Source organism: Nerophis lumbriciformis, linkage group LG33 (genome assembly GCF_033978685.3).
Source record: "Nerophis lumbriciformis linkage group LG33, RoL_Nlum_v2.1, whole genome shotgun sequence".
NCBI lineage: Eukaryota > Metazoa > Chordata > Actinopteri > Syngnathiformes > Syngnathidae > Nerophis > Nerophis lumbriciformis.
In genome coordinates, this window is record NC_084580.2 from 20,709,308 (window position 1) to 20,732,007 (window position 22,700).

Below are 22,700 nucleotides of genomic sequence, written 5' to 3' on the forward strand. Positions count from 1 at the left end.
GGCCATTCATTGAAGGTGCGCCTTATAATCCGGTGCGCCTTATAGTGCGGAAAATACAGTACATAAATTTGAATTGGACTAATGGAAGTAAGTATTTGACCGCGTACCACCCAGAAAGAATTGTGTCCTCCTGATAGCGGTTATGTGTCTTTTAAGAACACATTAGCCCTGTCCATCATTCAATTGCACGCCTCGTGTTCGGTCAACAATTCCCCAACAAACCAAAAACTCACCCTGATCTTAGAGCTGTGATGATGCAATCGGCACAGAAACGGTGCAGGCATTCTTTGGTTGTCATGGTGTTCTTCAGCATGTCCAGACAGATGGGACACATGAGTTCACTGTGCAATGATCTCGGTGAAACGGCGATCTCCAGCCCATCTGTGATCGCTTCCTGTAGCCATTAAAAAAACAACAACATGCTGATCAGCATAAATAATTTACAGTATGACTTACTGGCAATGTTCCACATATTATTTATCAGAAAATAGTCATTAATTAAGACCACGCCATGGAAGTTGATTTGTGTAGTGTGTGTATCGTAAATTCCGGACTATAAGCCGCTACTTTTTTCCCCCATACGCCTTGAACCCTGCGGCTAATAAAAAATTATTTCTCTTCGCCAGAGGCCATTACGTTTTGTGTTCAATCATTTTCATTAAGCCCAAGCGGAGACACAGAAATATTGTGTTATTGTTTGTGCTATGGTGCCATCTTTCGGACGAGTTCGCTCACAGCAGGTGTTGTTGTTTTCCCGGGAGACTCCCGGATTTCAGTGCCCCTCCCGAAAATCTCCCGGTACAACCATTGCCCCGAATTTCTCCCGATTTCCACCCGGAAAACAATATTGGGGGCGTGCCTTAAAGACACTGCCTTTAACGTCCTCTCTCACCTGAAACCTTCACCCCTTAAAGGCCTACTGAAATGCGATTTTCTTATTTAAACGGGGATAGCAGGTCCATTCTATGTGTCATACTTGATCATTTCGCGATATTGCCATATTTTTGCTGAAAGGATTTAGTAGGGAACATCGACGATAAAGTTCGCAACTTTTGGTCGCTGATAAAAAAAGCCTTGCCTGTACCGGAAGTAGCAGACGAGTAGCGTGACGTCACAGGTTGTGGAGCTCCTCACATCTGCACGTTGTTTACAATCATGGCCACCAGCAGCGAGAGCGATTCAGACTGAGAAAGCGACGATTTCCCCATTAATTTGAGCGAGGATGAAAGATTTGTGGATGAGTAAAGTGAGAGTGAAGGACTAGAGGGCAGTGAGAGGCAGGTGGGACCTGATATTCAGCTGGGAATGACTAAAACAGTAAACAAACACAAGACATATATATACTCTATTAGCCACAACACAACCAGGCTTATATTTAATATGCCACAAATTAATCCCGCATAACAAACACCTCCCGTCTCCCGTCCATATAACCCGCCAATACAACTCAAACACCTGCACAACACACTCAATCCCACAGCCCAAAGTACCGTTCACCTCCCCAAAGTTCATACAGCACATATATTTCCCCAAAGTTACGTACGTGAAATGCACAAAGCGGCACGCACGTACGGGCAAGCGATCAAATGTTTGGAAGCCGCAGCTGCATGCGTACTCACGGTACCGCGTCTGCGCATCCAACTCAAAGTCCTCCTGGTAAGAGTCTCTGTTGTCCCAGTTCACCACAGGCCAATGGTAAAGCTTGACTGTCATCTTTCAGGAATGTAAACAATGAAACACCGGCTGTGTTATCCGGCACAACAGTCAAGGGGTGCATTCTACGGCGGGGGTGCGTTATCCGGCACAACACCTGCCGCAATACACAGCTTCCCACCTACAGCTTTCTTCTTTGCTGTCTCCATTGTTCATTGAACAAATTGCAAAAGATTCACCAACACAGATGTCCAGAATACTGTGGAATTTTGCGATGAAAACAGACGACTTCATAGCTGGCCACCATGCTGTCCCAAAATGTCCTCTACAATCCGTGACGTCACGCGCAGGCGTCATCATACCGAGATGTTTTCAGCAAGATATTTCGCGCAAAATTTAAAATTGCACTTTAGTAAGCTAACCCGGCCGTATTGGCATGTGTTGTAATATTAAGATTTCATCATTGATATATGAACTATCAGACTGCGTGGTCGGTAGTAGTGGCTTTCAGTAGGCCTTTAACAGCCGCATGCTGTCCAGGCGTCTGCTTTTCCTCCATATAAACAGCGTGCCGGCACAGTCACATAATAATGTAGCGTTGGACGGGTTTAACAATGGTCTTTACTCGAAGATGTCAAAAAATGCTGACACGTTGTACGACCTTTTAACTGGTTTAATGATAACGCAAGGCATACTTGGTCAACAGCCATACAGGTCACACTGAGGGTGGCCGTATAAACAACTTTAACACTGTTACAAATATGCGCCACACTGTGAACCCACACCAAACAAGAATGACAAACACATTTCGGGAGAACATCCGCACCGTAACACAACATAAACACAACAGAACAAATACCCAGAGCATTTCTCTACTTTCTCAGTCTTTTTTTGCCACTTTTGTCAGCTTTTTTTAAAACATGTTGCAGGCATCAAATTCCAAATGAGATAATATTTGCAAAATATAACGAAGGTTTCCAGTTCGAACGTTAAGTATCTTGTCTTTGCAGTCCATTCAATTGAATATAGTTTGAAAAGGATATACAAATCATTGTATTCTGTTTTTATTTACCATTTACACAACGTGCCAACTTCACTTGTTTTGGGTTTTATTATATTGTTAGTTAAATTGGTTGTAGTTACTATTAGTTTACCTCTTGTTTATTTGTTACTACTGTTGTTCTTTTAAATTATATTCAACACTGAGTTTTGGTGGTACAACAAATACTCGTGTTTTCAAATGAATGAATAATTGTGTAGTTAAGGTTACAAAGGTTGGGTCCAATAAGAAATAACATGGACAGGTTGTGAAGGAAAGGAAGAAAAGAACACACAATTACCTGTGGAGTTCTTTGTAGTTCATAGAGGCTCAACTCCCAGGTTTTACTGAGGGGTTGAACCCCGTTGGTTTGAACCGTCTGAGTCATCGCCGTAAAGCTGAAACACAAAAATAGTTTTGGAACATTTGACCTATGAACCAACCTGGAAACACTTTCAAATAAGCAGGGAGACAAACATTTTTGCAGCAAATTCCTAAAAACAGTATCGTGTTCCTGCTGTGTAGAGGAGCTTGGACAAGCGGAAACACATTAGCAGATCCTTGCATTGACATTTTGACCTTGCGAGCAAACGTAGAACACTGGGGTTCAAACTTGTGATTTACATAACCGAGGCGTTCCTCAAGGCACCCCTTTAAGTCCTCTCCTTTTTAGCTGTTATTTTCCGCAATGTGATTTACGCAAGTAAGGTATCGCTGTCGCTTGTTTACTTCAGATGCAGTCAGTAGTCATTTGTTCAACTTCTTTAGTTATACTAGTGGTGTTCCTCAAGGTTCCGTTTTAGGTCCTCTCTTTTTCATCATTTACATTTACGCCGGTTGTCAGGACAATACAAAATAAGACTACCGGTAATAGTTGGTTCCTGTTGTGTAGAGGAGCTTGGACAAGTGGAAACACATTGGCAGATCTTTACAATGACACTTTAACCTTGCTAGCAAACATAGACATTAGGGTCCAAAGTTGTGATTCACATAACTGAGGCGTTCCTCAAATCCTCTCCTTTTTGGCAGTTATTTTACGCAATGTGATTTACGCAAGTAAGGTATCGCTGTAGCTTGTTTACTTCAGATGCAGTCAGTAGTCATTTGTTCAACTTCTTTAGCTATACTAGTGGTGTTCCTCAAGGTTCCGTCTTAGGTCCTCTCTTTTTCATCATCCTGGTTCTCAGGATAATACAAAATAAGACTAATAGTTGGTTCTTGTTGTGTAGAGGAGCTTGGACAAGTGGAAACACATTGGCAGATCCTTACAATGACACTTTAACCTTGCTAGCAAACATAGAACATTGGGGTCCAAACTTGTGATTCAAATAACTGAGGCGTTCCTCAAATCCTCTCCTTTTTGGCAGTTATTTTCCGCAATGTGATTTACGCAAGTAAGGTATCGCTGTAGCTTGTTTACTTCAGATGCAGTCAGTAGTCATTTGTTCAACTTCTTTAGCTATACTAGTGGTGTTCTTCAAGGTTCCGTCTTAGGTCCTCTCTTTTTCATCATTTACATATACGCTGGTTCTCAGGATTATAGAAATTAGGACTAATAGTAGGTATGTGAGTATTCCCCACTGGTCACGCAATCTGTGTAGCGACCGGACCACGGTTTTCAGAGTTCAACTGTGTCCGCATTGTTTGCATCACCATAATACATGAATACTGATGATGTAGAACACATATCCTAGTTCAGTGTTTTTCAACCTTTTTTGAGCCAAGGCACATTTTTTGCGTTGAAAAAATCCGGAGGCACACCACCAGCAGAAATCATTAAAAAACAAAACTCTGTTGACCATAAAAAGTCGTTCTCGCAATTGTTGGATATGACTTTGAAGCATAACCAAGCATGCATCACTATAGCTCTTGTCTCAAAGTAGGTGTACTGTCCCCACCTGTCACATCACGCCATGACTTATTTTGAGTTTTTTGCTGTTTTTCCGTGTGTAGTGTTTTAGTTCATGTCTTGCGCTCCTATTTTAGTGGCTTTTTCTCTTTTTCTGGTATTTTCCTGTGGCAGTTTTATGTCTTCCGTTGAGCGATATTTCCCGCATCTACTTTGTTTAAGCAATCAAGAATATTTCAGTTGTTTTTATCCTTCTTTGTGTGGACATTGTTGATTGTCATGTCACGTTCGGATGTACTTTGTGGACGCCTTCTCTGCTCCACAGTAAGTCTTTGCTGTAGTCCAGCATTCTGTTTTTGTTTACTTTGTAGCCCGTTCAGTTTTAGTTTAATTTTGCACAGCCTTCTCGAAGCTTCAATGCCTTTTCTTAGGGGCACTCACCTTTTGTTTATTTTTTGTTTAAGCATTAGATACCTTTTTACCTGCACACTGCCTCCCGCTGTTTCCGACATCTACACAGCAATTAGCTAGCGACTGCCACCTACTGATATGGAAGAGTATTACACGGTTACTCTGCCGAGCTCTAGACAGCACCGACACTCAACAACAACACATCATTTGCAGACTATAATTACTGGTTTGCAAAAAATATTTGTAACCCAAATAGGTGAAATTAGATAATCGCACACGGGACTGTATCTCACGGCACACAAGTGTGCCCTGTCCTAGTTTATCTCAAATTGAATGCAACTTAAAACAAGTACTCGCACCACAATGTTCTGACGATATTTGGCAAGTTTACACTTAACAAAATTCCCCAGCAAAATATTGACAATGAGTAAAATGTTCATTGGAATCTATTGATTAAAGGGGAACATTATCAACAGACCTATTTAAGCGTCAATATATACCTTGATGTTGCAGAAAAAAGACCTTTTTTTTCAACCGATTTCCGAACTCTAAATGGGTGAATTTTGGCGAATTAAACGCCTTTCTATTATTCGCTCTCGGAGCGATGACGTCACATCGGGAAGCAATCCGCCATTTTCTCACTTTTGTCGGTGTGTTGTCGGAGGGTGTAACAACACGAACAGGGACGGATTCAAGTTGCACCAGTGGCCCAAAGATGCGAAAGTGGCAAGAAATTGGACGTTTGTTCCGCACACTTTCCCGACGAAAGCTATGCTACGACAGAGATGGCAAGGATGTGTGGATATCCTGCGACACTCAAAGTAGATGCATTTCCAACTGGACTGGACAGATCAGCTTTGAGGAAAAGAGAGCGGCTGAGGGTATGTCTACAGAATATATTAATTGATGAAAACTGGGCTGTCTGCACTCTCAAAGTGCATGTTGTTGCCAAATATATTTCATATGCTGTAAACCTAGTTCATAGTTGTTAGTTTCCTTTAATGCCAAACAAACACATACCAATCGTTGGTTAGAAGGCGATCGCCGAATTCGTCCTCGCTTTCTCCCGTGTCGTTTTCGTCGGTTTCGCTTGCATACGGTTCAAACCGATATGGCTCAATAGCTTCAGTTTCTTCTTCAATTTCGTTTTCGCTACCTGCCTCCACACTACAACCATCCGTTTCAATACATGCGTACCGTATTTTCCGCACTATTAGCCGCACCTAAAAACCACAAATTTACTCAAAAGCTGACAGTGCGGCTTTTAACCCGGTGCGCTTTATATATGGATTAATATTACGATTCATTTTCATAAAGTTTCGATCTCGCAACTTCGGTAAACAGCCGCCATCTTTTTTCCCGGTAGAACAGGAAGCGCTTCTTCTTCTACGCAAGCAACCGCCAAGGTAAGCACCCGCCCCCATAGAACAGGAAGCGCTTCTTCTTCTACTGTAAGCAACCACCCGCCCCCGTAGAAGAAGAAAAAGAGCGCGGATATCACCGTACGTTTCATTTCCTTTGTGTGTTTACATCTGTAAAGACCACAAAATGGCTCCTACTAAGCGACCGGGATCCGGTTCATGAAAAGACGCAATCTCTCCATCCGCACACGGATTACTATTTCACAGCAACTGATATTCCTGTGAACCGCACTGTGGATACAACGGGAGCACGTACGGTGAATATTCGCACCACAGGGAATGAGAAGTCATCCTTCACTGTGGTTCTAGCTTGCCATGCTAATGGCCAGAAACTTCCACCCATGGTGATATTCAAAAGGAAGACCTTGCCAAAAGAGACCTTTCCAGCTGGCGTCATCATAAAAGCTAACTCGAAGGGATGGATGAAGAAAAGATGAGCGAGTGGTTAAGGTAAGTTTAAGTTTACGCGAAGAGGCCGGGTGGCTTTTTTCACGCAGCTCTGTCCATGTTGATATACGTATGTTTGTGATTGCACATTTGCGTACATTTTGGGAGTGAACAGAGTTGTTAGAATGCTGGTTTTTAATATATTATTAAAGTTTGACTGACCTATCTGACTGTTTTTTTGACATTCCTTTAGCGCAGTTAGATGCGGCTTACAACACGGGGCGGCTTATAGGTGGACAAAGTTTTGAAATATGCCGTTCATTGAAGGCGCGGCTTTTAACCCAGGGCGCCTTATGGTGCGGAAAATACGGTAATATTGTGAGAGTACAGTCCATAGTGGATCCAGCATAACAGTAAGAGTCCAGTCCACAGTGCAGTATTTTGTGTCTATTTAAGTATGGTTAACCTGAGTGCTGAAATCGTGGAAAAATATATGTTCTTAGCGCGCCTGAAATGGGCTGTCTGCACTCTCAAAGTGCATGTTGTTGCCAAATGTATTTCATATGCTGTAAACCTAGTTCATAGTTGTTAGTTTCCTTTAATGCCAAACAAACACATACCAATCGTTGGTTAGAAGGCGATCGCTGAATTTGTCCTCGCTTTCTCCCGTGTCGCTGGCTGTCGTGTCGTTTTCGCTTGCATACGGTTCAAACCGATATGGCTCAATAGCTTCAGTTTCTTCTTCAATTTCGTTTTCGCTACCTGCCTCCACACTACAACCATCCGTTTCAATACATGCGTACCGTATTTTCCGCACTATTAGCCGCACCTAAAAACCACAAATTTACTCAAAAGCTGACAGTGCGGCTTTTAACCCGGTGCGCTTTATATATGGATTAATATTACGATTCATTTTCATAAAGTTTCGATCTCGCAACTTCGGTAAACAGCCGCCATCTTTTTTCCCGGTAGAACAGGAAGCGCTTCTTCTTCTACGCAAGCAACCGCCAAGGTAAGCACCCGCCCCCATAGAACAGGAAGCGCTTCTTCTTCTACTGTAAGCAACCACCCGCCCGCGTAGAAGAAGAAAAAGCGCGCGGATATACCGTACGTTTCATTTCCTTTGTGTGTTTACATCTGTAAAGACCACAAAATGGCTCCTACTAAGCGTCAGGGATCCGGTTCATGAAAAGACGCAATCTCTCCATCCGCACACGGATTACTATTTCACAGCAACTGATATTCCTGTGAACCGCACTGTGGATACAACGGGAGCACGTACGGTGAATATTCGCACCACAGGGAATGAGAAGTCATCCTTCACTGTGGTTCTAGCTTGCCATGCTAATGGCAAGAAACTTCCACCCATGGTGATATTCAAAAGGAAGACCTTGCCAAAAGAGACCTTTCCAGCCGGCGTCATCATAAAAGCTAACTCGAAGGGATGGATGAAGAAAAGATGAGCGAGTGGTTAAGGTAAGTTTAAGTTTACGCGAAGAGGCCGGGTGGCTTTTTTCACGCAGCTCTGTCCATGTTGATATACGTATGTTTGTGATTGCACATTTGCGTACATTTTGGGAGTGAACAGAGTTGTTAGAATGCTGGTTTTTAATATATTATTAAAGTTTGACTGACCTATCTGACTGTTTTTTTGACATTCCTTTAGCGCAGTTAGATGCGGCTTACAACACCGGGCGGCTTATAGGTGGACAAAGTTTTGAAATATGCCGTTCATTGAAGGCGCGGCTTTTAACCCAGGGCGCCTTATGGTGCGGAAAATACGGTAATCTGTTGAATCGCTTAAGCCGCTGAAATCCGAGCTAATGTCGCTATAGCTTGCTGTTCTTTCCGCCATGTTTGTTTGTGTTGGCTTCACTATGTGACGTCACAGGAAAATGGACGGGTGGTTAAAATCAGGCACTTTGCAGCTTTTTTTAGGGATATTGCGTGATGGGTAAATTTTTTTTAAAAACTTCGAAAAATAAAATAAGCCACTGGAAACTGATTTTTAATGGTTTTAACCCTTCTGAAATTGTGATAATGTTCCCCTTTAATGTTCGCGATTTTTTTAACGACAAACTGGCAAATCGGTCCTCGAACCTTTTGGTGTTGCATTTACTTGTGTCTAGAAATATATACATTTATATTCTATAACGTTGAACGCGGTAAACTAAGATGAGAGCGATAATCGTGGTTGTGGGATTTAGCAAAGTGCCGTCGTTGGAAAACAACAACAATGTCCGACCGCCGTCAACCGCCAGCCGACAAGTCTACGTTTCGACAGCTACATTTTGACATGAAAATAGGTGACACGACGACGCTCGCAAAAGGCTAAAATGAGTGTTTAGACGGGAGGGTTAGTGTACTTACATGCCGTCTTGAAGTCAACAAATCACTCGACAGACACGACAGTCTTCCAGTGAAGGCAATATGGCGGCCCGACGAGGAGCCTTCCTTCCTTCCTCCCCGCCTCCTCATTGTCTCCTGGCGCCGGCCAACTCACTGTGAGGCGCTCTACCGCCCCCTGCTGGACTGGAGTGTGGGCACGTCGCTCATGGTTCCTACGAAGTCGTGGACGGTTTTTCCGTCGCGCTAAATTTTCAATTTATTTTTTGGCAGATGAAAGGAAGGCAAAAATAAAGATAATTGTTGCTGAAATGAGAAAAACAAATGTCGCGCTGTGGCGCATCGGCTCGAATACCACCAGAGGGCGCTGTGCCCTCTCAAAATACATTTGTTTTGGATGCGTAAGTGTGGGTGATTCCGCAAATTGCGCTGTCGATTCGATACCGAGCAAACACGGAACGCATTTGATCGATACCAATTTGATATTTTTCAAGATCATCAAGAAAAATTATTACCGTGATACAATTTTTCTCCATTATTTTCTGTGTCGGCCGCCTACTATAAATTGTATAATTTGTCTTTACAATTGTTATAAGTACACCTCTGCATACAGTTGTATTCTTATTAATATTTTAAGTACAGATCTGCATAAAATTGTATTTTTATCAATATTATAAGTACACATCTGCATACAATTGTATTCTTATTAATGTTATAAGTACACATCTGCATAAAATTGTGTCCCTATTAATTTCATAAGTACACCTCTGCATACAATTGTATTCTTATTATTATAAGTACACCTCTGCAAAAAGTGTATTCTTATTAATATTATAAGTACACATCTGCATACAAGTGTATCCTTATTAATATTATGAGTACACCTCTAAATATAAAAAAGTATTTTGTAATATTATAAGTACACCTCTGCATAAAAATGTATTCTTATTATTATAAGTACACCTCTGCATAAAATGGTATTCTTATTATTATAAGTACAACTCTGCATTAAATTGTGTCCCTATTAATATTATAAGTATACCTCTGCATAAAATTGTATTCTTAATAATACTATAAGTACACCTCTGCATAAAAGTGTATTCTTATTAATATTATAAGTACAACTCTGCATAAAATTGTGTCCCTATTAATATTATAAGTACATCTGTGCATAAAATTGTATTTTTAATAATTTTATAAGTACACCTCTGCATAAAAGTGTATTCTTATTAATATTATAAGTACACCTCTGCATAAAATTGTATTATTAATATTATAAGTACACCCCTGCATAAAACTGTATTCTTATTATTATAAGTACACCTCTGCATAAAATTGTATTATTATTATTAGTACACCTCTGCATAAAAGTGTATTCTTATTAATATTATAAGCACACCTCTGCATAAAATTGTATTCTTATTAATATAAGTACACCTCAACATAAAACTGTATTCTTATTATTATAAGTACACCTCTGCATAAAATTGTATTCTTATTAATATTATAAGTACACCTCTGCATAAAATTGTATTATTAATATTATAAGTACACCTCTGCATAAAATGGTATCCCTATTAATATTATAAGTGCACCTCTGCACAAAATTGTATTCTTAATATTATAAGTACACCTCGGCATAAAACTGTATTCTTATTATTATAAGTACACCTCTGCATAAAATTGTATTCTTATTAATATTATAAGTACACCTCTGCATAAAATTGTATTATTAATATTATAAGTACACCTCTGCATAAAATTGTATCCCTATTAATATTATAAGTGCACCTCTGCATAAAACTGTATTCTTATTGTTATAAGTACACCTCTGCATAAAATTGTATTCTTATTAATATTATAAGTACACCTCTGCATACAATTGTATTCTTATTAATATTATAAGTACACATCTGCATACAATTGTATTCTTACTAATATTATAAGTACACCTCTGCATACAATTGTATTTTTATCAATATTATAAGTACACATCTGCATACAAATGTATTCCTATTAATATTATAAGTACAACTCTGCATAAAATTGTGTCCCTATTAATATTATAAGTACATCTGTGCATAAAATTGTATTTTTAATAATTTTATAAGTACACCTCTGCATAAAAGTGTATTCTTATTAATATTATAAGTACACCTCTGCATAAAATTGTATTATTAATATTATAAGTACACCCCTGCATAAAACTGTATTCTTATTATTATAAGTACACCTCTGCATAAAATTGTATTATTATTATTAGTACACCTCTGCATCAAGTTGTATTCTTATTAATATTATAAGTACACGTCTGCAAAAAATTGTATTCTTAATATTATAAGTACACCTCTGCATAAAAGTGTATTTTTATTAATATTATAAGCACACCTCTGCATAAAATTGTATTCTTATTAATATAAGTACACCTCAACATAAAACTGTATTCTTATTATTATAAGTACACCTCTGCATAAAATTGTATTCTTATTAATATTATAAGTACACCTCTGCATAAAATTGTATTATTAATATTATAAGTACACCTCTGCATAAAATGGTATCCCTATTAATATTATAAGTGCACCTCTGCACAAAATTGTATTCTTAATATTATAAGTACACCTCGGCATAAAACTGTATTCTTATTATTATAAGTACACCTCTGCATAAAAGTGTATTCTTATTAATATTATAAGTACACCTCTGCATACAATTGTATTATTATTAATATTATAAGTACACCCCTGCATAAAACTCTATTCTTATTATTATAAGTACACCTCTGCATAAAATTGTATTCTTATTATTATTGGTACACCTCTGCATCAAGTTGTATTCTTATTAATATTATAAGTACACGTCTGCATAAAATTGTATTCTTAATAATATTATAAGTACACCTCTGCATAAAATTGTATTCTTATTAATATTATAAGTACACCTCTGCATAAAATTGTATTCTTATTAATATTATAAGTACACCTCTGCATAAAATTGTATTCTTATTAATATTATAAGTACACCTCTGCATAAAATTGTATTATTAATATTATAAGTACACCTCTGCATAAAATTGTATCCCTATTAATATTATAAGTGCACCTCTGCATAAAACTGTATTCTTATTGTTATAAGTACACCTCTGCATAAAATTGTATTCTTATTAAAATTAAAGTACACCTCTGCATAAAATTGTATTATTAATATTATAAGTACACCTCTGCATAAAATTGTATCCCTATTAATATTATAAGTACACCTCTGCATAAAACTGTATTCTTATTATTATTAATACACCTCTGCATCAAGTTGTATTCTTATTAATATTATAAGTACACCTCATCGTAAAATTGTATTCATGGTAGAAGTAGCATCTTTAGTGTTCATAAAGAAGCGTGAATTGATTAACGTAGACCCCGACTTAAACAAGTTGAAAAACTTATTGGGGTGTTACCATTTAGTGGTCAATTGTACGGAATATGTACTGTACTGTGCAATCTACTAATACAAGTTTCAATCAATCAATCAACTATCTTGACACATACAGTTAAAAAATAAACATTAACTTCAGGGGGTGTGAAAAAATGTTGCTCCCTGGGGGAGAAAGTCATTGAGAACCACTCCCTAACTGCATATGTGTTTATTCACCTGAAGGATTTAGTACAATCAAGAGCAGTATGTATACATGTTTAATATATTAGACATTCTCTACTTTCTTCCAGTGGCTAAACAGAACATAAGGTGCAACAAAAGGCAGTTACAAGCACAAGGAGGGGAAATGATTATTGATGCTGATTGTGTACATAGGTCAAGATTGTGGGTAAGATCTGAGAGGGACAGAACATTAAGTATTTGATGGAAATACTTACGCCTTGCACCTTTTGCAGGGGACCCAAAATGCAACGGAGACATACGGACAGCTAGAGACCGGAAACGTAAGACCTCAAAACTTTGTCAATCTTTCAAAAAACTGTCGATACTCGTAGAAGTTAAAGCTCCACACCGGCGTGTCTCTTGGTTGGTTGATCACGTAACGTTACTTCCGGGTTCTAACGGGACTGGAATGTGGAACGGTCTCACGGCGTGCGAAAGTGAACTGACGGTGTCTAGATGAAGTACTTTAGTACGCGTCTCACGGCAACATGCGTCTATTCCAGGCTCTACCTTGGTTATCTTACTCGGGATTAGTTGACGTTGACGAAAGCAGAACCGCAATCAAAACAGTACAGCGGTACCTTGTTTTTTTTTTGGTGAAAACCCGCTCAAAGAATTCCATTGGTCGGGGTTTTTTGGAGTACGACTGCGAAACAACCCACCATGGAGTCAAAGCTGGTGCCAACACTTTGAAAAAGTAAGTGAGGAACGTCGTTAGGCTGAAGTTCGAAGCAAAGACCTTGGCCAACAAGAGTCTTCAATAAAAGGTACCGTATTTTTTGGACTATAAGTCGCAGTTTTTTCCCATAGTTTGGCCGGGGGTGCGACTTATACTCAGGTGCGACTTATGTGTGAAATGATTAACGCATTAGCGTAAAATATCAAATAATATTATTTATCTCATTCACGTAAGAGACTAGACGTATAAGATTTCATGGGATTTAGCGATTAGGAGTGACAGATTGTTTGGTAAACGTATAGCATGTTCTATATGTTATAGTTATTTGAATGACTCTTACCATAATATGTTACGTTCTCAGTTGCTTATTTATGCCTCATATAACCATACTTGCCAACCTTGAGACCTCCGATTTCGGGAGGTTGGGGGTGGGGGGCGTGGTCGAGGTGGGGCGGGGGCGTGGTTGGGGGCGAGGCTAAGAGGGGAGGAGTATATTTACAGCTAGAATTCACCAAGTCAAGTATTTCATATATATATATATATATATATATATATTAAAGAAATACTTGAATTTCAGTGTTCATTTATTTACACATATACACACACACACATAACACTCATCTACTCATTGTTGAGTTAAGGGTTGAATTGTCCATCCTTGTTCTATTCTCTGTCACTATTTTTCTAACCATGCTGAACACCCTTTCGCAGGTACCCAGAAAGGTTTCGAGTACCACCAAAAAAACTGAATCTCTGAAGACAGTATAAAAATCTGTGTTAAAGGTGTACAAATACTGTTTGTATAATAAGCATGTTATTGTTTACAAATGAGGGTTAAGTGTTCAGTACTAAAAAAAAAAAAAAAAAGAATGTGGCTTACGTACAGTTTTGTAGGAATGTAATAGAGTGATCTATGTTTGTCTGTTGCCATCTCCTGGTGAATGTTGGCTATAGCGTACTGGGGTTACTTTTTGGTTGGCCAACGATTTACGTGGTGTTGCGCACCTGACGTCAAGTGTGTGAGTCTCTTCTGAAGTCTACAGTAAAGAGACGTACTTCATCACCTCGCCTGTTTATTGCCTCCAACTCAATATATTACAACAACATTGCTGTTTACGGCAGACGAACTGCTTTACGGTAGAATAAAACATGACTGCTGTTGTTGCCGCGCTGGGAGGACGTTAATGAAACTGCTTAACAATAAACCCACATAAGAAACCAAGAACTCGCCATCCATCATTCTACAGTTATAACATGTTTGGGCAGGCAACTGCTTATATTGTGGGAAAGCGGACGTGAATACAGGCTGTCGACACGTCACTCAGGTCCGCATGGAGCTGGAGGGGGCGTGGCTTCCAGCTCCGCCTGAATTTCGGCAGATTTTCGGGAGAGAATTTGTCCCGGGAGGTTTTCGGGAGAGGCGCTGAATTTCGGGAGTCTCCCGGAAAATCCGGGAGGGTTGGCAAGTATGCATATAACGTACACTTATTCAGCCTGTTGTTCACTATTCTTTATTTATTTTAAATTGCCTTTCAAATGTCTATTCTTGGTGTTGGCTTTTATCAAATACATTTCCCCCAAAAAATGCGACTTATACTCCAGTGCGACTTATATATGTTTTTTTTTTCCTTCTTTATTATGCATTTTCGGCCGGTGCGACTTATACTCCGGATGCTAGTTCATTAATGTCGGGGCTCAGGCTTTGAGCTGAGGCAACCTTCATTATCCAACGAAGGTGTTCATCAGTCATTATATCTCGTAGCCCACCCGGACCACAGTCTTGGGGGCGTGCCTTAAAGGCACTGCCTTTAACGTCCGCTATGAGCTGTCGTCAGGTCCGCTTTTCATCCATTCTAACAACGTGCCGGCCCAATCACCAAATATGGGCGGCTTCTGTATGAACACACACGGGAATGCAACGCATACTTGATCAACAGCGATTACAGGTCACACTGAGGGTGGCCGTATAAACAAGTTTAACACTGTTACAAATATGCGCCACACTGTGAACCCACACCAAACAAGAATGACAAACACATTTCGTAACACAACATAAACACAACAGAACAAATACCCAGAACCCTTTGCATATAACGTACACTTATTCAGCCTGTTGTTCACTATTCTTTATTTATTTTAAATTGCCTTTCAAATGTCTATTCTTGGTGTTGGCTTTTATCAAATACATTTCCCCCAAAAATGCGACTTATACTCCAGTGCGACTTATATATGTTTTTTTCCTTCTTTATTATGCATTTTCGGCCGGTGCGACTTATACTCCGGAGCGACTTATACTCCGAAAAATACGGTATATATCGATCTGTGCTCGGCAAGTCTGCCTTCCGCAAGATAGGTATCATTTTAAAAGGTCATTTTAAAAGGGAATCGATCGATTTTATCGACACTAGAAAAAGGAAAACATTGGATTTAGAAACGGCAGATTTTACATTAATTTTAGGACGTTAAACGTCACCAAAACGAAATGGCGGCTGGTCGAGAAAAACCGGGGTGGTGGTCCCCTTTTTAAGGAAGGGGGAAGGGAGGGTGTGTTCCAATTATAATTTATACCCTTGCTAGGGTACTGGAGGCAGCATGGGAGTTTGCTCAACCAGTCCACCAGTAGATTTGGAGACGGCATACAATCGCGTTCCTTGCAGTGTCCTGTCCAGGGTCAGTTGCTACGCACCATTCAGTCCCTGTACAATCGGAGCAGGACTCTGGTTCGCTGCGCCGGTAGTAAGTCAGACAAGTGGACGTTGTCACCTGTCCTATTCATTATCTTTATAGACAGAATTTCTAGGTGCAGTCAGGGGGTGGAGGGTTTCCAGTTTGGTGGCCAGAGGGTCGCATCTCTGCTTTTTGCAGATGATGCGGTCCTGTTGGCTACGTCAGGCTGGGACCTTCCGCGTTCACTTGGGCGGTGAAGCTGCTAGGATGAGGATCAGCACCTCCAAATCCGAGGCCATGGTTCTCAGTCGGAAAAGGGTGGACTGCACCCTCCGAGTTGGGAGTGAAGCTCTGCCTCAAGTGTAGGAGTTCAAGTATCTCGAGGTCTTGTTCACGAGTGAGGGAAGAATGGAACGTGAGATTGACAGACGGATTGGTGCAGTGATGCAGTCACTGTACTGGTCTGTTGTGGTGAAGAAGGAGCTGAGCCAGAAGGCAAAGCTTTCGATTTACCGGTCAGTCTACGTTCCTGCCCTCACCTATGGTCATGAACTTTGGGTAATGACCGAAAGGACAAGGTCGCGAATACCATCCATCCATCTTCAACCGCTTATCCGGAATCGGGTCGCGGGGACAACAGCTCCAGCAGAGACCCCCAGACTTCCCTCTCCAGAGCAACATTAGCGACTTCCTCCTGGGGAATCCCGAAGCGTTCCCAGGCCAGAGAGGAGATGTAATCCCCCCATCTGGTCATTGGCCTGCCGCGGGGTTTCCTCCCAGTGGGACGTGCAACGAGGACCTCCCTAGGGAGACGCTCGTGAGGCATCCGCACGAGATGCCCGAACCACCTAAGCTGGCTCCTTTCCAAGCGAAGGAGCAGCGGCTCTACTCCGAGTCTCTCTCGGGTGACTGAACTTCTCATCCTATCTCTAAGGGAGATGCCAGCCACCCTTCTGAGGAAACTCATTTCGTATCCGCGATCTTATTCTTTTGGTCAGGACCCACACTTCATGAGAGTAAGAATGTAGATAGCTCGGTAGACCGAGAGCTTTGCCTTCTGGCTCAGCTCTCGTTTCGTCACAACAGTGCGGCAGAGACACTGCAATACTGCCCCAGCTGCTCCGATTCTCCGGCTGATTTCCTTCTCCATCTTTCCCTCACTCATGAACAAGACCCCAAGATACTTAAACTCCTCCACCTGGGACAGAGTCTCGTCCTCTACCTGGACTGAACAATCCATCGGTTTCCTGCTGAAAACCATGGCCTCAGATTTGGAGATGCTGAACACTCGGCTGCGAACCGATCCAGTAAGAGCTGGTCGTGAATACAAGTGGCAGAAATTAGTTTCCTCCGCAGGATATCTGTGACTGAACTTCTCATCCTATCTCTAAGGGAGATGCCAGCCACCCTTCTGAGGAAACTCATTTCGGCCGCTTGTAGCCGCGATCTTATTCTTTCGGTCATGACCCACACTTCATGACCATAGGTGAGAGTAGGAATGTAGATAGCTCTGTAGACCGAGAGCTTTGCCTTCTGGCTCAGCTCTCGTTTCGTCACAACAGTGCGGCAGAGACACTGCAATACTGCCCCAGCTGCTCCGATTCTCCGGCTGATTTCCTTCTCCATCTTTCCCTCACTCGTGAACAAGACCCCAAGATACTTAAACTCCTCCACCTGGGACAGAGTCTCGTCCTCTACCTGGACTGTACAATCCATCGGTTTCCTGCTGAGAACCATGGCCTCAGATTTGGAAATGCTGAACACTCGGCTGCGAACCGATCCAGTAAGAGCTGGTCGCGAATACAAGTGGCAGAAATTAGTTTCCTCCGCAGGATATCTGTGACTGAACTTCTCATCCTATCTCTAAGGGAGATGCCAGCCACCCTTCTGAGGAAACTCATTTCGGCCGCTTGTAGCCGCGATCTTATTCTTTCGGTCATGACCCACACTTCATGACCATAGGTGAGAGTAGGAATGTAGATAGCTCTGTAGACCGAGAGCTTTGCCTTCTGGCTCAGCTCTCGTTTCGTCACAACAGTGCGGCAGAGACACTGCAATACTGCCCCAGCTGCTCCGATTCTCCGGCTGATTTCCTTCTCCATCTTTCCCTCACTCGTGAACAAGACCCCAAGATACTTAAACTCCTCCACCTGGGACAGAGTCTCGTCCTCTACCTGGACTGAACAATCCATCGGTTTCCTGCTGAGAACCATGGCCTCAGATTTGGAGATACTGAACACTCGGCTGCGAACCGATCCAGTAAGAGCTGGTCGTGAATACAAGTGGCAGAAATTAGTTTCCTCCGCAGGATTTCTGTGACTGAACTTCTCATCCTATCTCTAAGGGAGATGCCAGCCACCCTTCTGAGGAAACTCATTTCGGCCGCTTGTAGCCGCGATCTTATTCTTTCGGTCATGACCCACACTTCATGACCATAGGTGAGAGTAGGAATGTAGATAGCTCTGTAGACCGAGAGCTTTGCCTTCTGGCTCAGCTCTCGTTTCGTCACAACAGTGCGGCAGAGACACTGCAATACTGCCCCAGCTGCTCCGATTCTCCGGCTGATTTCCTTCTCCATCTTTCCCTCACTCGTGAACAAGACCCCAAGATACTTAAACTCCTCCACATGGGACAGAGTCCCGTCCTCTACCTGGACTGTGCAATCCATCGGTTTCCTGCCGAGAACCATGGCCTCAGATTTGGAGATGCTGAACACTCGGCTGCGAACTGATCCAGTGAGAGCTGGTCGCGAATACAAGTGGCAGAAATTAGTTTCCTCCGCAGGATATCTGTGATCAACCTCGGAGATAGGGTGAGGAGCTCGGTCATCCGGGAGAGACTCAGAGTAGAGTCTCTAGGTGGCTCGGGCATCTACTACGGATGCCTCCTGGACGCCTCGTGTTTTTGGCACGTCCAGACGGAAAGAGTCCTCGGGGCAGACCTAGGAAGGGACTACGTCTCACAGCTGGCCTGGGGACGCCTCAGTGTCCCCCCTGTGGAACCGGAGGAGGTGGCCGGGGACAGGGAAGTCTGGGCATCTTTGCTTAGACTGCTGCCTTCGCAACCTAGACTAGCGGCGGAAAATGGATTGATGGATGAACTTTCCACATCGTTATATCCCAAAATGTGTAATATACTTCAAGTTCGCTTTGTTTATTGCAAGTAAAACTTTTGTTGGTTTCGAAGAAACATGTTTTGTGTTGACATAATTGTTGTAAATGCTCTGTTTTCGTACTATTCGGTTTTCGTCCGACCTTTTGGAATGGCTTCTTAACACACACCAAGGTACCACTGTACATGTTTACGGTCGAGCGCACGCGTATTTAACAAGGGTGAATTAAAATGTCCTGAACAACAGTTAAATGGACTCTAGCGTAGCATCGGTTCGCCTTTTGACGTCAACATGCACCACTGAAAAGCGCTACATTGATCTACACAATAACGAGCGGGGGCACGGGGGAGGGGCCGTGTCGACGTTTCCTAGAAGTCGTACAGTACTTCCAGCACACAAGCCAAAGACCACGCCTGGGTCTCGCAGCTAAATGGGCAGTGCTGGCCGTTCTCGTTGGTCAGCTCTGGCAGACCTTTCCACGGTGACCTGAGACAGGGGACGACAGGTTGTGGAAAAAGGTAGAAATATGACATTATTCACAGGTTACAATGTTCATCAGGGGAGTACACATCTAAATATAAAACACTTTCGTTGGTCATTTATAAAGACCAAGCAAAACTACCAAAGAATAATGGTTATGTGGAACAGGGGTGTCCAAAGTGCTGCCAACAGCTTGTTTGGATATTAAAAATATTTAAAAAAAAGTAATGTATCAAGAAAGACATTGTCAAATGATTAAAAAAATGTATTAATCACAGGTTATTACTTGCTTTCATTACTCAAAGTAACTTAAAAAGGCCCTAATAATTTGACACAAATGTAATTACATCCAGGAACATTTTTTTAAATCTTGTCTTTAAAGGGGAACATTATCACCAGACCTATGTAAGCGTCAATATATACCTTGACGTTGCAGAAAAAAGACCATATTTTTTTTTTAACCTATTTCCGAACTCTAAATGGGTGAATTTTGGCGAATTAAACGCCTTTCTAATATTCGCTCTCGGAGCTGTGACGTCACATCGGGAAGCAATCCGCAATTTTCTCAAACACCGAGTCAAATCAGCTCTGTTATTTTCCGTTTTTTCGACTGTTTTCCGTACCTTGGAGACATCATGCCTCGTCGGTGTGTTGTCGGAGGGTGTAACAACACGAACAGGGACGGATTCAAGTTGCACCAGTGGCCCAAAGATGCCAAAGTGGCAAGAAATTGGACGTTTGTTCCGCACACTTTACCGACGAAAGCTATGCTACGACAGAGATGGCAAGAATGTGTGGATATCCTGCGACACTCAAAGCAGATGCATTTCCAACGATAAAGTCAAAGAAATCTGCCGCCAGACCCCCATTGAATCTGCCGGAGTGTGTGAGCAATTCAGGGACAAAGGACCTCGGTAGCACGGCAAGCAATGGCGGCAGTTTGTTCCCGCAGACGAGCGAGCTAAACCCCCTGGATGTCTTGGCTCACACCGTCCCGAAGATGATCAAGAGAAGAATATCGACCCTAGCTTCCCTGGCCTGTTGACATGAGGGTATGTCTACAGAATATATTAATTGATGAAAATTGGGCTGTCTGCACTCTCAAAGTGCATGTTGTTGCCAAATGTATTTCATATGCTGTAAACCTAGTTCATAGTTGTTAGTTTCCTTTAATGCCAAACAAACACATACTAATCGTTGGTTAGAAGGCGATCGTCGAATTCGTCCTCGCTTTCTCCCGTGTCGCTGGCTGTCGTGTCGTTTTCCTCGGTTTCGCTTGCATACGGTTCAAACCGATATGGCTCAATAGCTTCAGTTTCGCCCTGCGATGAGATGGCGACTTGTCCAGGGTGTACCCTGCCTTCCGCCCGATTGTAGCTGAGATAGGCTCCAGCGCCCCCCGCGACCCCGAAGGGAATAAGCGGTAGAAAATGGATGGATGGATGGATGGAGCTTCAGTTTCTTCTTCAATTTGGTTTTCGCTACCTGCCTCCACACTACAACCATCCGTTTCAATACATGCGTAATCTGTTGAATCGCTTAAGCCGCTGAAATCCGAGTCTGAATCCGAGCTAATGTCGCTATATCTTGCTGTTCTATGCGCCATGTTTGTTTGTGTTGGCATCACTATGTGACGTCACAGGAAAATGGACGGGTGTATATAACGATGGTTAAAATCAGGCACTTTGAAGCTTTTTTTAGGGATATTGCGTGATGGGTAAAATTTTGAAAAAAAATTTGAAAAATAAAATAAGCCACTGGGAACTGATTTTTAATGGTTTTAACTCTTCTGAAATTGGGATAATGTTCCCCTTTAAATGTATGTCATTTATTTCTTCAAAACATGGTGACAGTTTTATCCAAAATGCCATTGGGGTGTATTTGGAAGGGACATTTACTAGTGAGCACAAAAGTCACAAGTCTCCTCCCTCAGCTTTGCACTGACCCCATCACTGATCATGCAGCGACATTTTCAGGTATTCATAAAAGAGTACCGTATTTTTCGGACTATAAGTCGCGTTTTTTTTTCATAGTTTGGCCGGGCTCCAGTGCGAATTATATATGCTTTTTTTCCTTCTTTATTATGCATTTTCGGCAGGTGCGACTTATACTCCGGTGCGACTTATACTCCGAAAATTACGGTATGTACCTTCAAAATAAATAGTGTGATTAATCTGTTTTTATACATTATTAAAGATATATATTTTTTTGTGATTAATCGCAAAAGTTAACTAGTTATTTTTACAGCCCTAGTGTGTGTGTGTGTGTATATGTATGGCCATATAGATACTGTATATATATATATATATATATATTAGTGTTGTCCCGATACCATTATTTTGGTATTTAAATGTACTTTAATTGTTTAACGTAATGCAGCACTTGATGGACAAAGTTTGGACACCCCTGATGTCGGATGCGGAGTAGTCAGAGTACCTACCTCTCAAGGTGAGTATAAAGACGTGACAGAACATTTTTGACCAAGGTGGCCGTCTTGGCGTACGTCTCTTCACCTTGCTTCCTGGCGAAGTAGAGTTTGGCCCGTAAAAAGTATCCGACAGGCCATAGCCACTCCTAGACAAACAGGGTGACAGCGTTAACACTTGACCAAACAGACGGCACTAGTCGACATTTTAAACCATAACTAGTAGTACAAAACCCGAAAACAATGAAGTTGGCACGTTGTGTAATTCATAAATAAAAACAGAATTTGCAAATCCTTTTCAACTTATATTCAATTGAATAGACTGCAAAGACAAGATATTTCATGTTTGAACTGAGAAACTTGCTTTTTTTTTGCAAATAATCATTAACTTTGAATTTAAAGGCAGCAACACATTGCAAAAAAGTTGGCACAGGGGCATTTTTACCACTGTGTTACATGGCCTTTCCTTTTAACAACACTCAGTAAATGTTTTGGAACTGAGGAGACCAATTTTTGAAGCTTCTCAGGTGGAATTCTTTCCCATTCTTGCTTGATGTACAGCTTAAGTTGTTCAACA

At 41.5% G+C, this 22,700-nt stretch overlaps 2 protein-coding genes across 2 annotated transcripts in view; both read right to left on the reverse strand.

Moving 5' to 3' along the window:
* rnf2 (ring finger protein 2) overlaps window positions 1-9,291 on the reverse strand; it is a 41,004-nt gene extending 31,713 nt beyond the window's left edge. The window contains exons 1-3 of the mRNA XM_061928311.2: window positions 9,131-9,291; window positions 2,994-3,090; window positions 234-394 (exon numbers count right to left, since the gene is read on the reverse strand). Of these exons, the coding sequence (XP_061784295.1) occupies window positions 234-394; window positions 2,994-3,080 (248 nt within the window). The 5' untranslated portion in view covers window positions 3,081-3,090; window positions 9,131-9,291. The remainder of the gene's footprint in view (window positions 1-233; window positions 395-2,993; window positions 3,091-9,130) is intronic.
* Window positions 9,292-19,439: 10,148 nt separating this feature from the next.
* The window catches only part of agla (amylo-alpha-1, 6-glucosidase, 4-alpha-glucanotransferase a), a 184,973-nt gene continuing 181,712 nt past the window's right edge, over window positions 19,440-22,700 (reverse strand). The window contains exons 34-35 of the mRNA XM_061928652.1: window positions 22,139-22,272; window positions 19,440-19,704 (exon numbers count right to left, since the gene is read on the reverse strand). Coding sequence (XP_061784636.1) covers window positions 19,587-19,704; window positions 22,139-22,272 — 252 coding nt within the window. The 3' untranslated portion in view covers window positions 19,440-19,586. The remainder of the gene's footprint in view (window positions 19,705-22,138; window positions 22,273-22,700) is intronic.